The sequence below is a fragment of the Hyperolius riggenbachi genome, chromosome 10 (assembly GCF_040937935.1).
Source record: "Hyperolius riggenbachi isolate aHypRig1 chromosome 10, aHypRig1.pri, whole genome shotgun sequence".
Lineage (NCBI taxonomy): Eukaryota > Metazoa > Chordata > Amphibia > Anura > Hyperoliidae > Hyperolius > Hyperolius riggenbachi.
The window spans coordinates 77,391,122-77,407,081 of record NC_090655.1 but is presented as its reverse complement, the minus strand read 5'-3'; the positions used below and the strand labels follow the sequence as shown (position 1 = coordinate 77,407,081).

Below are 15,960 nucleotides of genomic sequence, written 5' to 3'. Positions count from 1 at the left end.
TTTTCTTTGATGGGTGGAGCTTAGATAAAAATGCAGTTAAAAATGATGCTTTGGTAAGAAAAACAAAGTTCTGATGCTGTGAAACTGTTAAAAAAAGAAACACCAAGCCTTTTCAGTTCTGCTGAGTAGATTTTTAGTCCGGAGGTTCACTTTAAGTTTAAAAAGGCCCTAAAATGTAGAGCTGCTTCTGCAACTGTCAGTATTAATCAGGATGCTCACCACCACCAATTGATAAAAATGTTATGGTGCTTCACACTATCGGATACATTCAAAGAACGGTAATCTCGACATGTGCAAACAACGCTCATTAAATTTAGTAGGCTTTATGCAATTTACATAACATGTGGCGTAAAATGCTGAACTGGCTATTTGCATTCATCACTCGTGTCGTTTGTTACTCAAGTAAAGTAAGTTTTGCAGGCGTAAAGCGAGTAAATCTCTATATACTGTATATTAAGTAATTATTTTTTATCTTAATGAGCGCTGTCTACACACATCAAGATTACAGCTCTTTTGTGAATTTATCCCAATGCTCGTTGTATTGCACAATTATACTTCATAAACACTCACTAGTCATACAATTGTACGGGAATGTTCACATCTCTGCACTGTAACACCCTAAGTAGAAAACATAGCTCCCAACCAGGGTCGGTTCTCTCATGAAGCAAGGTGAAACACTTGCATCAGGTGCAGAGCTTACAGGGGCAGCATGTTTGTACTGTGTGTTCACACTAACAGCATGCAGTCAGAGTAGTAAGAGAAGCAAGAGGAGAGCAAGGTGAAGAGGTCATCATTAGGGAAAAGCAGCTGGTTGTGCTGTGTGAGGAGTCTGACAGTGAGGGACGAGGGGTGGAGGCAGGAGAGTAGCAGCGTTTCATTTGACTTGCACAGCAGAAGGGAGAAGGTGGCACTGCTGTCCTGACAGAGGAGGAATGGAGGACGGACAACTGGCTGAGGGTGAGCAGTTTGTCACGGACTCGCAGCCAGCCAGTGTGTGATTGTGTTGAGCTGCAGCATGTCATGTCTCAGGTTGTTGCATATGCTCCCCTGCTGACTGAGAACATTAAATGAAGCAGAAATATTACATGGCGTATTAGCATCATATAACAAAACTAGCACCTTGGCTACTGTATAAGGTCCCGTGCAAATTGTCAGGTGTTGGGGGATCATTCCAAATTGGGAAGGGGGGCGCATCCTCGCAAGTTTGCCTTAGGCAGCAAAAAGTCTAGAGCCGGCCCTGCTCCCAACTGTCCCTTTTTCAGATGGAAAGTCCCTCTATGGGAACTAAATCCCTCTGTCCTGCTTCAGGTCAAGGCCTGGCTACAGTTGGCCTCAATTACTAACCTTAACTCCTGTCTTTAATAACTCTACTGAGCTGTTTTACAGTTATCACCATGGTGATATAATTGTGATAACTGTAAAACAGCTCAGTAGAGTTATTAAAGACAGGAGTTAAAGGAATACTTAAAGAGACTCTGTAACAACAAAAACCTCCCCTGGGGGGTACTCACCTCGGGTGGGGGAAGCCTCCGGATCCTAATGAGGCTTCCCACGCCGTCCTCTGTCCCACGGGGGTCTCGCCGCAGCCCTCCGAACAGCCGGCGACTGTGCCGACTGTCAGTTCAATATTTACCTTTGCTGGCTCCAGCGGGGGCGCTGTGGCGACTTTCGGCACGGAAATAGACGGAAATACCCGATCTCCGTCGGGTCCGCTCTACTGCGCAGGCGCCGGAAACTTGCGCCTGCGCAGTAGAGCAGACCCGACGGCGATCGGGTATTTCCGCCTACTTCGGCGCCGAGAGGCATCAGAGCGCCTGCGCAGGAGCCAGGAAGGTAAATAATGACGTCACCGCTGCCCGGACTGCACGGAGGGCTACAGCGAGACCCCCGAGGGACGCAGGACGGCGTGGGAAGCCTCATTAGGATCCTGAGGCTTCCTCCACCCGAGGTGAGTACCCCCCAGGGGCCGTTTTGGCGTTACAGTTCCTCTTTAAGTCAAAAAAAAAAATGACATTTACTCACCTGGGGCATCCCTCAGCACCCCGAAGCTGGATGGTGCCCTCGCAGCCCCGCTCCGATCGTCCTGTCCCCGCCGGCGGCTACTTCCGGTTCGGCGACAGCCGCCGACAGGCTGGGAACGCGGCTGATTTTCCGCGTTCCCAGCCGCTGCTATCACTCTCTATGCTGCTATTGCATCTATATAGACGCAATAGCAGCATAGAGAGTGATAGCAGCGGCTGGGAACGCGGAAAATCAGCCGCGTTCCCAGCCTGTCGGCGGCTGTCGCCGAACCGGAAGTAGCCGCCGGCGGGGACAGGACGATCGGAGCGGGGCTGCGAGGGCACCATCCAGCTTCGGGGTGCTGAGGGATGCCCCAGGTGAGTAAATGTCATTTTTTTTTTTTTACTTAAGTATTCCTTTAAGGTTAGTGAATTGAGGCCTTTAAAGGGGTTCTTTCGCGAAAAAAGTAGGCAGTTAAAAAAATGTGACAGATGACAGGTTTTGGGCCAGTCCATCTTTTTAAGGGGGATTCTCAGGGCTTTCTTTGTTTTCAACAGCATTTCCTGAACAACAGTTTAACTGCCAAAATAGCAAGATACCAGCCGGCCTCCCTAATCACGTGCACACTATTATGTCAGTTAGATTTTGCAACTGTTGTTCAGGAAATGCTGTTGAAAACAAAGAAAGCCCTGAGAATCCCCCTTAAAAAGATGGACTGGCCCAAAACCTGTCATCTGTCACATTTTTTTAACTGCCTACTTTTTCCGCGAAAGAACTCCTTTAAAAATGTATGTGTTTTATATGTGCACATTGCATAGACATTGACCTGTCTTTGAAATAACATGTTATAATGCGGATAATGTGCATTGCGGTACAAAACTCTTATTTGCTGCAAAACTTTCCATTTATATTAATGTAGGGACCCAGATGCCAAATAGCAAATAAGTATCTTATGAATTGGCAACTAAAAAAATGTATCAGCAGCATCCCGTGCCTGTAGAGAGGCTTCTGGCAACATACAGTGGTTTGCAAAAGTATTCGGCCCCCTTGAAGTTTTCCACATTTTGTCATATTACTGCCACAAACATGAATACATTTTATTGGAATTCCACGTGAAAGACCAACACAAAGGGATGTACACATGAGAAGTGGAATGAAAATCATACATGATTCCAAACATTTAAAAATAAAAAAATAACTGCAAAGTGGGGTGTGCGTAATTATTCAGCCCCCTGAGTCAATACTTTATAGAACCACCTTTTTCTGCAACAGCTCCAGCTCAGTCAGATTAGATGGACAGCGTTTGTGAACAGCAGTTTTCAGATCTTGCCACAGATTCTCGATTGAATTGAGATCTGGACTTTGACTGGGCCATTCTAACACATGGATATGTTTTGTTTTAAACCATTCCATTGTTGCCCTGGCTTTATGTTTAGGGTCATTGTCCTGCTGGAAGGTGAACCTCCGCCCCAGTCTCAAGTCTTTTGCAGACTCCAAGAGGTTTTCTTCCAAGATTGCCCTGTATTTGGCTCCATCCATCTTCCCATCAACTCTGACCAGCTTCCCTGTCCCTGCTGAAGAGAAGCACCCCCCGAGCATGATACTGCCACCACCATATTTGACAGTGGGGATGGTGTGTTCAGAGTGATGTGCATTGTTAGTTTTCCGCCACACATAGCGTCTTGCATTTTTGCCAAAAAGTTCCACTTTGGTCTCATCTGACCAGAGCACCTTCTTCCTCATGTTTGCTGTGTCCCCCACATGGCTTGTGGCAAACTGCAAACGGGACTTCTTATGCTTTTCTGTTAACAACAATGACTTTCTTCTTGCCACTCTTTCATAAAGGCCAACTTTGTACAGTGCACGACTAATAGTTGTCTTATGGACAGAGTCTCCCACCTGAGCTGTAGATCTCTGCAGCTCGTCCAGAGTCACCATGGGCCTCTTGACTGCATTTCTGATCAGCACTCTCCTTGTTTGACCTGTGAGTTTAGGTGGACGGCCTTGTCTTGGTAGGTTTACAGTTGTGCCATACTCCTTCCATTTCTGAATGATCGCTTGAACAGTGCTCCGTGGGATGTTCAAGGCTTTAGAAATCTTTTTGTAGCCTAAGCCTGCTTTAAGTTTCCCAATAACTTTATCTCGGAACTGTCTGGTGTGTTTTTTGGACTTCACAGTGTTGTTGCTCCCAATATTCTCTTAGACACCCTCTGAGGCTGTCACAGAGCAGCTGTATTTGTACTGACATTAGATTACACATAGGTGCACTCTATTTAGTCATTAGCACTCATCAGGCAATGTCTATGGATAACTGACTGCACTCAGACCAAAGGGGGCTGAATAATTACGCACACCCCACTTTGCCGTTATTTATTTGTAAAAAATATTTGGAATGATGTATGATTTTCGTTCCACTTCTCATGTGTACACCACTTTGTGTTGGTCTTTCAGGTGGAATTCCAATAAAATTGATTCATGTTTGTGGCAGTAATGTGACAAAATGTGGAAAACTTCAAGGGGGCCGAATACTTTTGCTAACCACTGTATACTGTCTATTAACCTCTATTATATGTTATTATTATAATTATCATCAAGCACCAACATGTTACACTTCTTCAGACTACTACTTGAGAGGGTTTTATAGCTTCATAAACTTGTAGATTATCGAGCTAAAACAGCAACCCTTGCAGACTGCTGGTTATGCCAGGGACTCACATTCAGTGCTTTTGTAGCAGTGGTGTAAATAATAAGCTTTGGGCCGCAGTGCGAGTTTTACATGGGGCCCCAATCACTCTATTGATGTGGAGCCCAAAAACCTACCAAGGATAACTGCAGTGTCAGAGAGGTGTAATCACAGTATGGATACAGTTTGTTAAAGGACAACTGTAGCGAGAGGTATGTGGAGGCTGCCATATTTATTTCCGTTTAACCAATACCAGTTACCTGGCAGTTCTGCTGATCCTTTGCCTCTAAGGGCTCGTTCCCACTGTTGCGACGCGATTTCGGCCGCATTCCGACGCTTGTAAAAACGCATGCGGATGCGTTTCCACATGCGTTTTTACCCGCGATTTCGCATGGCAGGGTGCCATGCGAAATTAACCATGACACTGCCAGGGCTAAATAAAATTGAAAAAGGTGCGAAATCGCACGCGAAATCGCGGGTAAAAACGCATGTAACAAACGCATGCGTTTTTACTATTAAATACATTAGCGGCGATTCGCACGGATTCCCGACGCAGGCGAAATCGTTGGCTCTTTTGTGCGTTTTTTTCACGCTGAAAAAAACGCACCTCAACAACGCTACAGTGGAAACAGGCCCATCCACTTGTATTACATGTGCGGATCTGCATGCGTTGGACGCATGCAGATTCGCGATAGTGGAAACGAGCCCTAATACTTTTAGCCATAGACCCTGAACAAGCATGCAGCAGATCAGGGGCTTGATTCACAAAGCCGTGCTAACTGTTTAGCACGGGCGTGCTAAACAGTTAGCATGTGAAGTGCCGTTCGCGGACTTTTGCGCGCGCAAAATGCCGCGATTCGCACGATCGCGAACTTTAGTGCGCACAAATTGCCGCAATTTGCGCGCACAAAAGTCCGCGAATGGCACTTCACGTGCTAACTATTTAGCACGCCCATGCTAAACAGTTAGAATGGCTTTGTGAATCAAGCCCCAGGTGTTTCTGACATTATTGTCAGATCTGAGAAGAGTAGCTGCATGCTTATTTCTGGTGTGATTCAGACACTACTGCAGCCAAATAGATCTGCAGGACTGTCAGGCAACTGGTATTGTTTAAACAGTTAAGTACCAGCAGTCTCTGCCCGCTGGTACAATAACGACGGAGTGCTGACGAATCGCCGCATATACCCGCCGCAACCGCCATCACCGCCGCACGCCGGGATCCTCAGGACATCCACTCTGCCATCTCTATGACGGCAGAGTCATGTGAGCCGGTCAGGAGCCGTTTTCATTGGCTCCTGACCGTGTCTATCAATGTAAGCCAATGGGAGTTGCTTACATTCATAGACACAGCCAGGAGCCAATGAAATCAGCTCCTGACCGGCTCACAGGGCTCTGCCGTCATAGAGACAGGCAGAGCAAGTGAGCTGCGATGGGACACGGTGGGGATTCAGCAGGAGTGACGCAAACGGCGGATCGTGCAGTGGCGGTGATTGAAATCTACGCCCTGCCAGCCAAGTAACCACCAAAACGGTGTAGAATTCAATAACCTTGGTCCTTAAGTAGTTGAAAGGAAATAAATATGGCACCCTCCATATACAGTTGTCCTTAGGGGATGCAGAGGTTGCAATCCGCACTGGAGCGGGGCCCCTGGACCAGAGGGTCCCACTAAAGGCCCTCCTTCATCCATCTTATCATCTGTAACTCGCTCAAGGAATCGATTTCCCAGAAAGCACCACCAGTGGGACCCTAGCAAGTCCTGTCATTCATGCGATAAGGAGACTTTTTAGGAAAAACTAGTTTCACAGGAAAACAAAATTTCATTTTTGATTAGAAACATTCATTGTTTCATAAAAAAAGAAACCAGTACTTTTCTCAGGCATTTTCCTATACGGCTTGGTTCACACCATGCCAGAGTGGCAGTGTATACTTCTAGTACTGATAGGCTGTACCCAGGGCCGGATAGACAGGAAGCAACTGTAACCATGGAGAGGACGCTGGGGGCATGCTGAAGAAGAGAGACGTCAGCAATGAAATGAGCCAGTGAGATTCCTGCCATACGCACCGCTTACTGCTCTGCTGAGGGGAAGTGTAAATACAAGAATGAAGGGAGGGAGAGAAGGAGGCACTTTGGGCGGCCAGTAAGCCACCTGCCTCTCACCCACGGGCCACCTGTAGACACCAGCCTACAGTGCCTAATGAGAAATCTGGCTTTACCACTACAGAGGACCATGGAAGGGCCCGTTGTACTTGGGAACAGATGAGTGCCATTTTATAGGATAGCAAGACATCCTCCTGTGAGATGCTAATGATTCCATCTCTTACGCTGTATGCAGGTTGTAAGTGGGCCCATCAAAAACAATCGAAAGGCGATGTGATTGGTCCAATGCCAAGCTGCACACACGTACATGAGACTACACCTTCTTATTCACTGTCTCTAAAGATGATCATGAGATCATGTATTACTTTTGCTTCCTGCTTTAGTATACAGCATACAGGTAACAGACGTGAGACATCAGCACTAGGGACGAGCGAGAACGCCTTTGGCAGTCTCGTAAGAATGTCCTCAAACTTTGGGTGGTTCAGTGAATTTTCGCAGAAACAGTATCATGAATGAATCGATCTATGAAAAGACTGAGCATGGCCATACATCAGGCGACTCATCAGATTCAATTATTATAATCGTAATCGGATGAAAATCGGTGCCGCCGAGTGTATGCCCGACCAACAATGCGACCAATTTCAGGTTGAAATTGCTTGCATTAATTGGTCGGTCATGCTGCAAGATGTTGGGCCGACTTGCTCGATCGGGTGCGTGGCGGTAACGGCAGACAAGCGACAAAACTCCCGGTGCTGTTCCGCAATGTAAATGTGCTGTAATGTGCGTTTATACATTACCTGTTCTGTGCCGCGGTACCCGTCCATCTTCCGCCGCTCTTCTGTTAGCCACATACATGCTGCCGGCGCATAGAACGCCGACGGGTGATGTCACACACGCAACACACTGGCAGCGTGTATCCTGTTAATTGAAGAGAGGCGGAAGACAGACGGGCACCACGACACAGGACAGGTAATGTATAAACGCACATAACAGCACATTTATACATTACACACATACATGCACACACAGCGGCGATTGCAGAAGGTTTGGCCCATTCCCAAGAGATTTCATGCTGAAATCGATCGGGAATCTGCCTGCGGTTTATGGGCAGCCAACACAGATCTCTCTCTAATCAAGTTCGATTAGAGAGAGATTTGTCTCTAGGTCGAATCTGCCCATCATCACTAAATGTATGGATACCTTTGACATCTGTGTTTGAAAGGAAGCAATCAATATCATAGGCAAAAGTGTGGGGGGGGGGGGGGGGGGAGGGGATTACAGCTGCCCAGAATCCCCCCTCAGACCAGGGCTGGTGCAGTGTCTGTGGACCAGTGGCGTAGCAATATGGGTTGCAGAGGTAGCCACTGCATCGGGGCCCTTGGGCCAGAGGGCCCCTGTAGGGCCCTCCCTCAACTGCAGTATTAGCTCTTTATTGGTCCTGTGTTTGTAATAATCACTTCTATAGATGCTTTGAATGATAATAATCATTAACAAGCTGCTCCCAATGCCCTTCTTGCACCTCTGACACTGTGGTTGTTTTTGGCAGGTTTTGGTGCGCCGTAATAATTGTTATGTGTAGAGTGCTGGGAGGCCCCATGTATAACTCGCACCGGAGCCCCTAGCTCCTAAGTTACGCCACTGCTGGGGACAGGCACAAGTTGTGAGACACAAACATTTCTGCAGATATCTGCAGCTCACAGCGCTGCCCCCTTTCTTTCCCTGCTACAGCTGACTTTGGATGGAGCAGCAGCGTGTGTACAGAGCATGGAGAGCAGCTCTGGGGAACTTAACAGAGTCAGGTATGAGCACAACCCTGTGCCCTGCTATGTGAATGCTTAACTTTCCACTTCATTAGCAATGTTGGCTGTCCTCATTATTATCTGTATCCAAACTGCTTCTGATCGATCCCATTGTTTCTCAGTTGGACGGGAAATTGCATTATAATGTAACCAAGCATTATGTCCTACCATATTATTATACTGTATTGTGCATGGCTGAGGAAGACCTTTCAGTAATCCCCCCCCCCCCTTGAAAATCCTGGGTTTGCCCCTGGATATGCAGTTACAGTATGCATAAAGAGCACCTTCCTCTCAGGGGAAACCTCTCTGTCTTTCTCCTGTATAACAGCTCCTGGCGGCGCTGTCTGTCCATGAATGGCCAGTTTGCATTGGAACGCCACCTGGTGTGAGATGAATGAACTGCAATTCTCAGAGGGGAGTTCCAGCAAGCTGTAATTAGGTGTAGGGGCGGGGCTTTTATTATGTAGGATAGAAGCACGTGGCGACTGACAGAAGGGGATTGTAAATACTGTGCATGGGCAGATCATCAGTAACATTTGTACTATATCTGTTTATAGCCTGAACCCCCTACACGGGACAGTTCCAGCTCATCGCCAGAGCCCGAGGAGGACGCTCAAGAGGAGGTGAGTGAGCATCTCATACGTGTTGTTAGAGGCAGAATCTCTAAAACATATAATGCATGCCTAACACGTCACCTTACCTCTAATTCAGCTGTCAAACAGCTGAATAAGCACAAATACCGTGTTTATATCATCATTTGAGTAGGATTTGTGTCATGGTTTAGTTTTCAAGGTGCACATCTTCCATAGTTTTGTAGTGTGGTGGAAGAAAGGATTTTTTTTCTGCATTTTAAGTCAGTTATGCACACTTTTGTGGTCTTTATGTTCTGAATTGTTGGTAATATTGAAGTTTTGTTTTTAAATAATCTGCAGATCAGATGTTATCAAGCATGGTTTCAGAGTGAACTGCATAAAGCTCTCTGTATGGCGAAAAGTCGCATCGTGTGTTAGACATGCGACGAAATGCGTTGTGACGCATACAGTGAAGCATACAGTACCATAAAAGTATGCTTCACTGCACTGGTGCGTTATACCAATGAAACCCGACGCAACGCACCAGAGTTAGTAATAGTGCATCGCTGGGATGTTAGTTTTATTGTGTGTTACGACGCATCACACTTATTGAGATCCCAAGCCTCCTAAGTTCTCAACACGTGTACAAATGCCATAACATTAGGTTGGGCCTCAGGAATACTTGAACTTGTCTGTCAATTTGTTATGCTGTTTTGATAGTAAAAGAATCAGACAGACGCTTGAGATTTTCCCGGCATTTACTGCAAGAAATCCCCAGCCTAGTAATTGAGATGAAAGGGGGCATTCTTCTCACGCTATTTGCCATTGATTCCTCAAGCACTGCGGTTGATTGGTTTTCCCAGACGCTGCATGCTGCTTCTGGAGTCGGTGGCATTCGGTGACACATTCAGTCCCCCGGGGCTCTAAATGCGAACGGTAAACAACGACTAACTATGTCAAACGCTTTTCTGGGTGGCATCATAAAAGCATGTGGCTCTGATGAAACGAGCCGCCAGGGATGTCTGTGGGAAGCGGCCTTAAAACATCTATTAGCAGATGAAACCAAAAATGACCTTTTAACCAATTAAAATCAAAACCAAACATAAAGCAGTGCTTACAAAGCATGTATGCACAATTATGTAGCACTCCAAAATTTTATTTTATTCGTCAAGTGATTCTAAAGATGATTCTTCCAACAACAGGGGTTATGTAACTTGTAAACACTAATTCACCAATGTAAAAAAAAAATCGCATAGAACCCCTCGCACTCAGGCCCTGTGTACACTGCACGGCGGACACAGTGGATGCAGAAATGGCAGGTAAGCGCATCTGCACAGTATGCGCTGGTGTTGTTCTCATGCTGGTCATTTTGCATCTGCTGCATTCACGTCGCCACCCGTCCACTCTTTTGCTGTACCGTCCGCTGCTTGTTCCGAAACTCATTGGAGCCTGGCAGAGGCATGGGGCTTCCTATTAGATTGTAAAAGATCAACAGGAGTCCTACCAAGCAACGGGGAGAGTTCTCATTGGTCCATCATGAACCAGTGAGAATTTTCCTTTTTGCTAAGCAGGATTCCAATTGTTTTTTTTTTTTTTTGTGAAAAGCAGTGGGGTGCCCCATGCTTCCATTGCGATCCGATCTACTTTACACCGAACGGTGGGTGCCAGCGTTGTGAAAACGAATCCACTGGACAGGTGAGTCAGCGTTTTGCATGCAGCGTTCCCATAGTGTTCCACTTCATTTCATTTTGCAATGTTCATGGCACATTGCGGCCAAATATGTTTGTATTTATTTGATGTGATGATCCCTTAAAGAGAATCTGTACTCTAAAGTTTTTACAATAAAAAGCATACCATTATATTCATTATGTTCTCCTGGGCCCCTCTGTGCTGTTTCTGCCACTCCCTGCTGCAATCCTGGCTTGTAATTGCCCTTTTTTAGGCAGTGATTACAAACAAAAGACATGGCTTTTAACTAGAGTGTGATAGGCTTGAGAGTAGCTCAGTCTCTGACTCATACAGAGCTTGGAGAGGGTGTGTATAGCTTCTGCCAATGACAAGCAATGCAGCACATTCCACACATTCCAGCCTCAGCCGACAGAGCCGACAGAAGAGAGAAGATGAGATAATATAACAGAGATAATACAGCCACTGTGCAACTAGAAAAGACTGCAGTAACACAGACCACATTAGAACAGGTATAGGAACTTATAGGATAGAAGAAATAAGGCAGAACATTTTGTTACAGAGTCTCTATAAGGACTAGAAACTGATGGTACCAAAAACCACCGCAACGAATCACCGCACATACCTGCTGCTCACGCTGGTTCACGCCGCTCTCCCACCACCGCAGTCCCCTCTCTCTGCCGTTGCTACGATGGCAGATCTCTGTGTGCCAGTCAGGAGCTGCTTTCATTGGCTCCTGACCCTGTCTATCAATGTAAGCCATTGGGATTGGCTTACAGTGGTCATACGGTCAGGAGCCAATGAAATTGGCATCTGACCTGCTCACACAGCCCCGCCGTCATATAGATGGCAGGGTGAGTGAACTGCAGCGGGAGAAAGCGGTGCGATCGTTTTAGCAACAGGTGTGTGTGGTATCTGAAGCAGTTAAAATCTACGTCCTGTCAGAGCCGCAGCACCACCTACAGGGCTTCGTTCTGGAAGCAGTTGAAGTGGACCTGAACTCTTCCACAGTACAGAAGGAAAACATAGAGAAATGCACCCTGTATGTATTTAAAGTAGCCTGTCTGACTCCTCCTCATCTGTGACTAAACACAAGTGTAATTTGATCTGTCCGTTTAGGATTCTCAGCAGTCCTTGGCAGAGCAGCTAATTTGTGAAGACAGGTTTTTAACTATGTCTGCTTTTTGTGAAAGCAGGAAGTAGACACACTGCAGATTTATTGCAGGATTTGTATCAGCTGTAACAAAGAAATGTTTTTCTTTAAAGGTTATTATGCTGTTGCTTATCTTTTAGAGCAGAGAGGAAATTCTGAGTTCAGGTCCGCTTTTAACTCCCAGATGTTTCATTAACTACTCTCCCAGGCACATCACGTTTCCGGCTGCGTGTCCAAATTATCTGATGATACATTGGTAGTTTGTAGTACCCTGTGTAGTCGCACCATCTCTAACGATGAGCCCCGCTTGACTCAGTCTTCCATTGTTGATTATTCTGTTTGAACAACCTCCATCTGACGTGTTTGCGAGGATATAACCTTTACACGTTGGGGTCAATACACCCAGCAGCACCCTGCAGCCATGGCCAGTACTCAGCCAATCACAAATCTTGGTCAGAATTGCCAGTGACACTATCTGAGGCATGCAGGAACTTGTAGTTCTGCAGGATTGTCCTGCAGCTCCGTGTCACTCTGTGTGCATACCTCACACTTTACTCTGTTTTGTGATCTATGTGAAGTATGTCCCAGCTGCTCTGTGCAGCAGTTGCTACATTCGTGTGACATATGGCCCTGAACTAAACTGTCTTGGAATTTTTACAGAACTATGCAGTCACATAGAGATCCCATAACAGGAAGTCCACATATGTGGCATATAGTAAGGCGAAAACCCCAGAAAACTGTCTGTGCTGCTTTGGCAACCTCATTAGTTCTCAGCTGTCGCGTTAAAACCCAGGGTTCAGGCTGCTTTTTCTAAATAGCAATATATCATGATTTCTTCATCATTAATTTTATTCTTAAAGTGAACCTGAGGTGAAAATAAACTGATAAGATAATTATATTTATCCTCCTGCTCCTAGAAATGACTTTAAAGAGAAGCTGTCAGCCACACCCCGGCAGTGAACCCAGTCACCATTGCTAAGCCCCATGCAGTCACCGCATTGCTCTGCAATGCCCGCTCTATAAACAATAAGACAGCCATTATTGCGGACCTTATTCAGACGTGATTTTTTCATGCATCACTGAAACTTGGATTGATGCCAATGCGGGCCCCACATTGGAAGCAACCATCCCATACAATTACTCAGTCCTAAGTGAGGGAAGACGAGACCGCAGAGGAGGCGGTGTAGCAATTTGTGGCAAAACAACTCTGCAGCTCAGAGCCCTGAATGTTGGCTCAACAAAGTCCTTTGAATGTATAGGTGCCCAGATCTCAGCTGGTAAAGGCTTCAAAATTTTAGTGGTTTATCGCCCCCCCCCCCCCCCCCCCCCGTAGATGCTGACCCATTCCTACAGGAATTCTCAGAACTTCTGGCCATGCTGACTCTGTCGTATCCGAGATGGATCATCCTTGGTGACTTCAACGTCTGGGCTGATAACACTCAATCAAAAGATGAAAATTAACTAATAAATCTCATGGGTAGACTAGGCTTCACACAAGTTGTAAAATCTGCTACCCACAGAGGAGGGTATGCGCTAGACTTACTGTTCCACCTTGGAATGGACATTAGTAACATAACAGTAACCCCAGTGGTGTGGTCAGACCATCACATAATACAGTTTACTATTGAACATCACCCTATCAAGCAGCTCCCTAAAGAAACAATCAAAATCCGTCCCCTGAATAAATTAACACCGGAGAGGATAACTGCCAACCTGGATTTTACAAATCTGCTCCACAGTCAAATGGACCCAAACACTCTAGTAACCCAGTACAACAACACGATATATGAAACACTTGACAGTATTGCCCCATGGCGCACCAAATCAGCAACCAAAAAGCAGAAAGCTAATTGGTTTGACAAAACCATCATGGATCTAAAAAAGAAAGGGCGCAGACTAGAAAGACAGTGGCATAAAATCAGGGTCTGAGGAGCACAAATCTAGCCTAGTTCAACACCTCAGACAATACCAACAAGCAATAACCAAGAAAAAAATCAGCCTTTATCTCGCACAAAATATCTACAGCCAACAACAGAGCTGCTCAACTCTTCCACACAGTGGAATCACTCTGCAATCCTTTCTGCCTAAAAGCCCCAACCACCCTCTCCAGGGAAAGGTGTGAAGAATTCTCTGCCTTCTTCACAAACAAGGTGTCTACCATCCGTGCCAGCATTACACCAACAACATCAATTGACCACTGGACTTTGCATATGCCTACTACCGTACCACCATGGCAAGTCTTTGACACTCTGAGTGAAGAAGATTTTGGAATTCTCATTCAAAGTCTCCGCCCCACTACCTGCGACCTGGATCCTGGCCCAACTGGATCCCAGAGCTGATCAGGCCAGCACTTCACAAAATCACTCAGTGCTCCAGGTGCTCCTTGCAAAGTGGACTTTTCCCAGAAGAACTAAAGAAAGCAATCTTAAAACCCCTCTTGAAGAAACCATCACTAGATCCTGATTCTGTAACCAACTACAGACCTGTGGCAAACTTACCATTCCTATCAAAAGTTATGGAGAAAGCAGTCGCCAACCAGCTAGAAGTAGTGTTGGGCGAACAGTGTTCGCCACTGTTCGGGTTCTGCAGAACATCACCCTGTTCGGGTGATGTTCGAGTTCGGCCGAACACCTCATGGTGTTCGGCCTTTTAAGTTCGGGTTCGCCCCGAACTTCTGTATGCCCCCGAACAGGGCCGAACAGGGCCCCTGTTCGGGCGAACAGGGCCCTGTTCGGCCGAACAGGCCGCAATACGGCCCCCCTATGGGGTCGCAGGCATAAGGGGGGAGCATGCCCCGATCGCGGGGGGGGTCGGAAATTCCCCCCACCCCCCTCCGCTAGCGCTCCCCCCTCTGCCCGCTTCCCCATTCAAAAGTTTCAAGAAGTACCTGTATAGCGGATGGCCTGGCAGTGGGCGGCACTGTGGAGTGAGGAGGAGGAGGAGTCCGGAGAGTGACGAGTTGAGGGAGGCCGGGCAGCGGGCGTGAGGTCAGAGAAAGGGCGGAAGTTCCGCCCTTTCGCTGACCTCACGCCCGCTGCCCGGCCTCCCTCAACTCGTCACTCTCCGGACTCCTCCTCCTCCTCACTCCACAGTGCCGCCCACTGCCAGGCCATCCGCTATACAGGTACTTCTTGAAACTTTTGAATGGGGAAGCGGGCAGAGGGGGGAGCGCTAGCGGAGGGGGTGGGGGGAATTTCCGACCCCCCCCCGCGATCGGGGCATGCTCCCCCCTTATGCCTGCGACCCCATAGGGCCCCCAAAATAGGGATGTTCGGGAAGTTCGGGGTTCGGCCCGAACATGCCGAACATCTCGGCCATGTTCGGCGAACTTTCCCGAACCCGAACATCCAGGTGTTCGCCCATCACTAGCTAGAAGCCAGGATTACAGATAACAACATCTTTGATACTTTTCAGTCGGGATTCAGGAAAAGGCACAGCACTGAAACGGCATTAGTCCGAGTAATGAATGATCTACTTATTGCAAGGGACAAGGGTGATTGCTCAATTCTGATTCTTCTTGACTTGTCTGCAGCATTTGATGCTGTGGATCATGAAATACTAATCCAGTGACTGAAGAATTACTGTGGCCTAAGGGGTACTGTTCTTAGCTGGTTTCAGACCTTCCTGTCTGGCAGGACACAGCAAGTATGTCTGGGCACACACTACTCTAATCCAGTGCCACTTCCCTATGGAGTTCCACAGGGTTCTGTACTATCACCATTACTCTTTGCAGTTTACATGCTCCCACTGGGCAAAATAATCCAGAACTATGGCCTAGGATACCATTGTTATGCAGATAACACACAAATGTATCTGCGCTATATAATATTATTGTTATTGTTATACTATCTCGGAAAAAAAAACCCTCATATATAAGTAGATAAATACTTGCTCTACGTACATTACATATGTATTGCACTGTCCACGTTTTGATTTTAGTGATTCTTCTACAGTAAAAAAAAAAAAGA

The 15,960-nt window shown here is 46.8% G+C and overlaps 1 protein-coding gene across 5 annotated transcripts in view; it reads left to right on the top strand.

Moving 5' to 3' along the window:
• Window positions 1–15,960, top strand: part of TACC2 (transforming acidic coiled-coil containing protein 2) — a 256,965-nt gene that overhangs the window by 37,827 nt on the left and 203,178 nt on the right. For all 5 annotated transcript variants that reach the window (XM_068259412.1, XM_068259413.1, XM_068259410.1 and 2 more), the window contains one exon: window positions 9,139–9,204. In XM_068259412.1, the coding sequence (XP_068115513.1) occupies window positions 9,139–9,204 (66 nt within the window). The remainder of the gene's footprint in view (window positions 1–9,138; window positions 9,205–15,960) is intronic.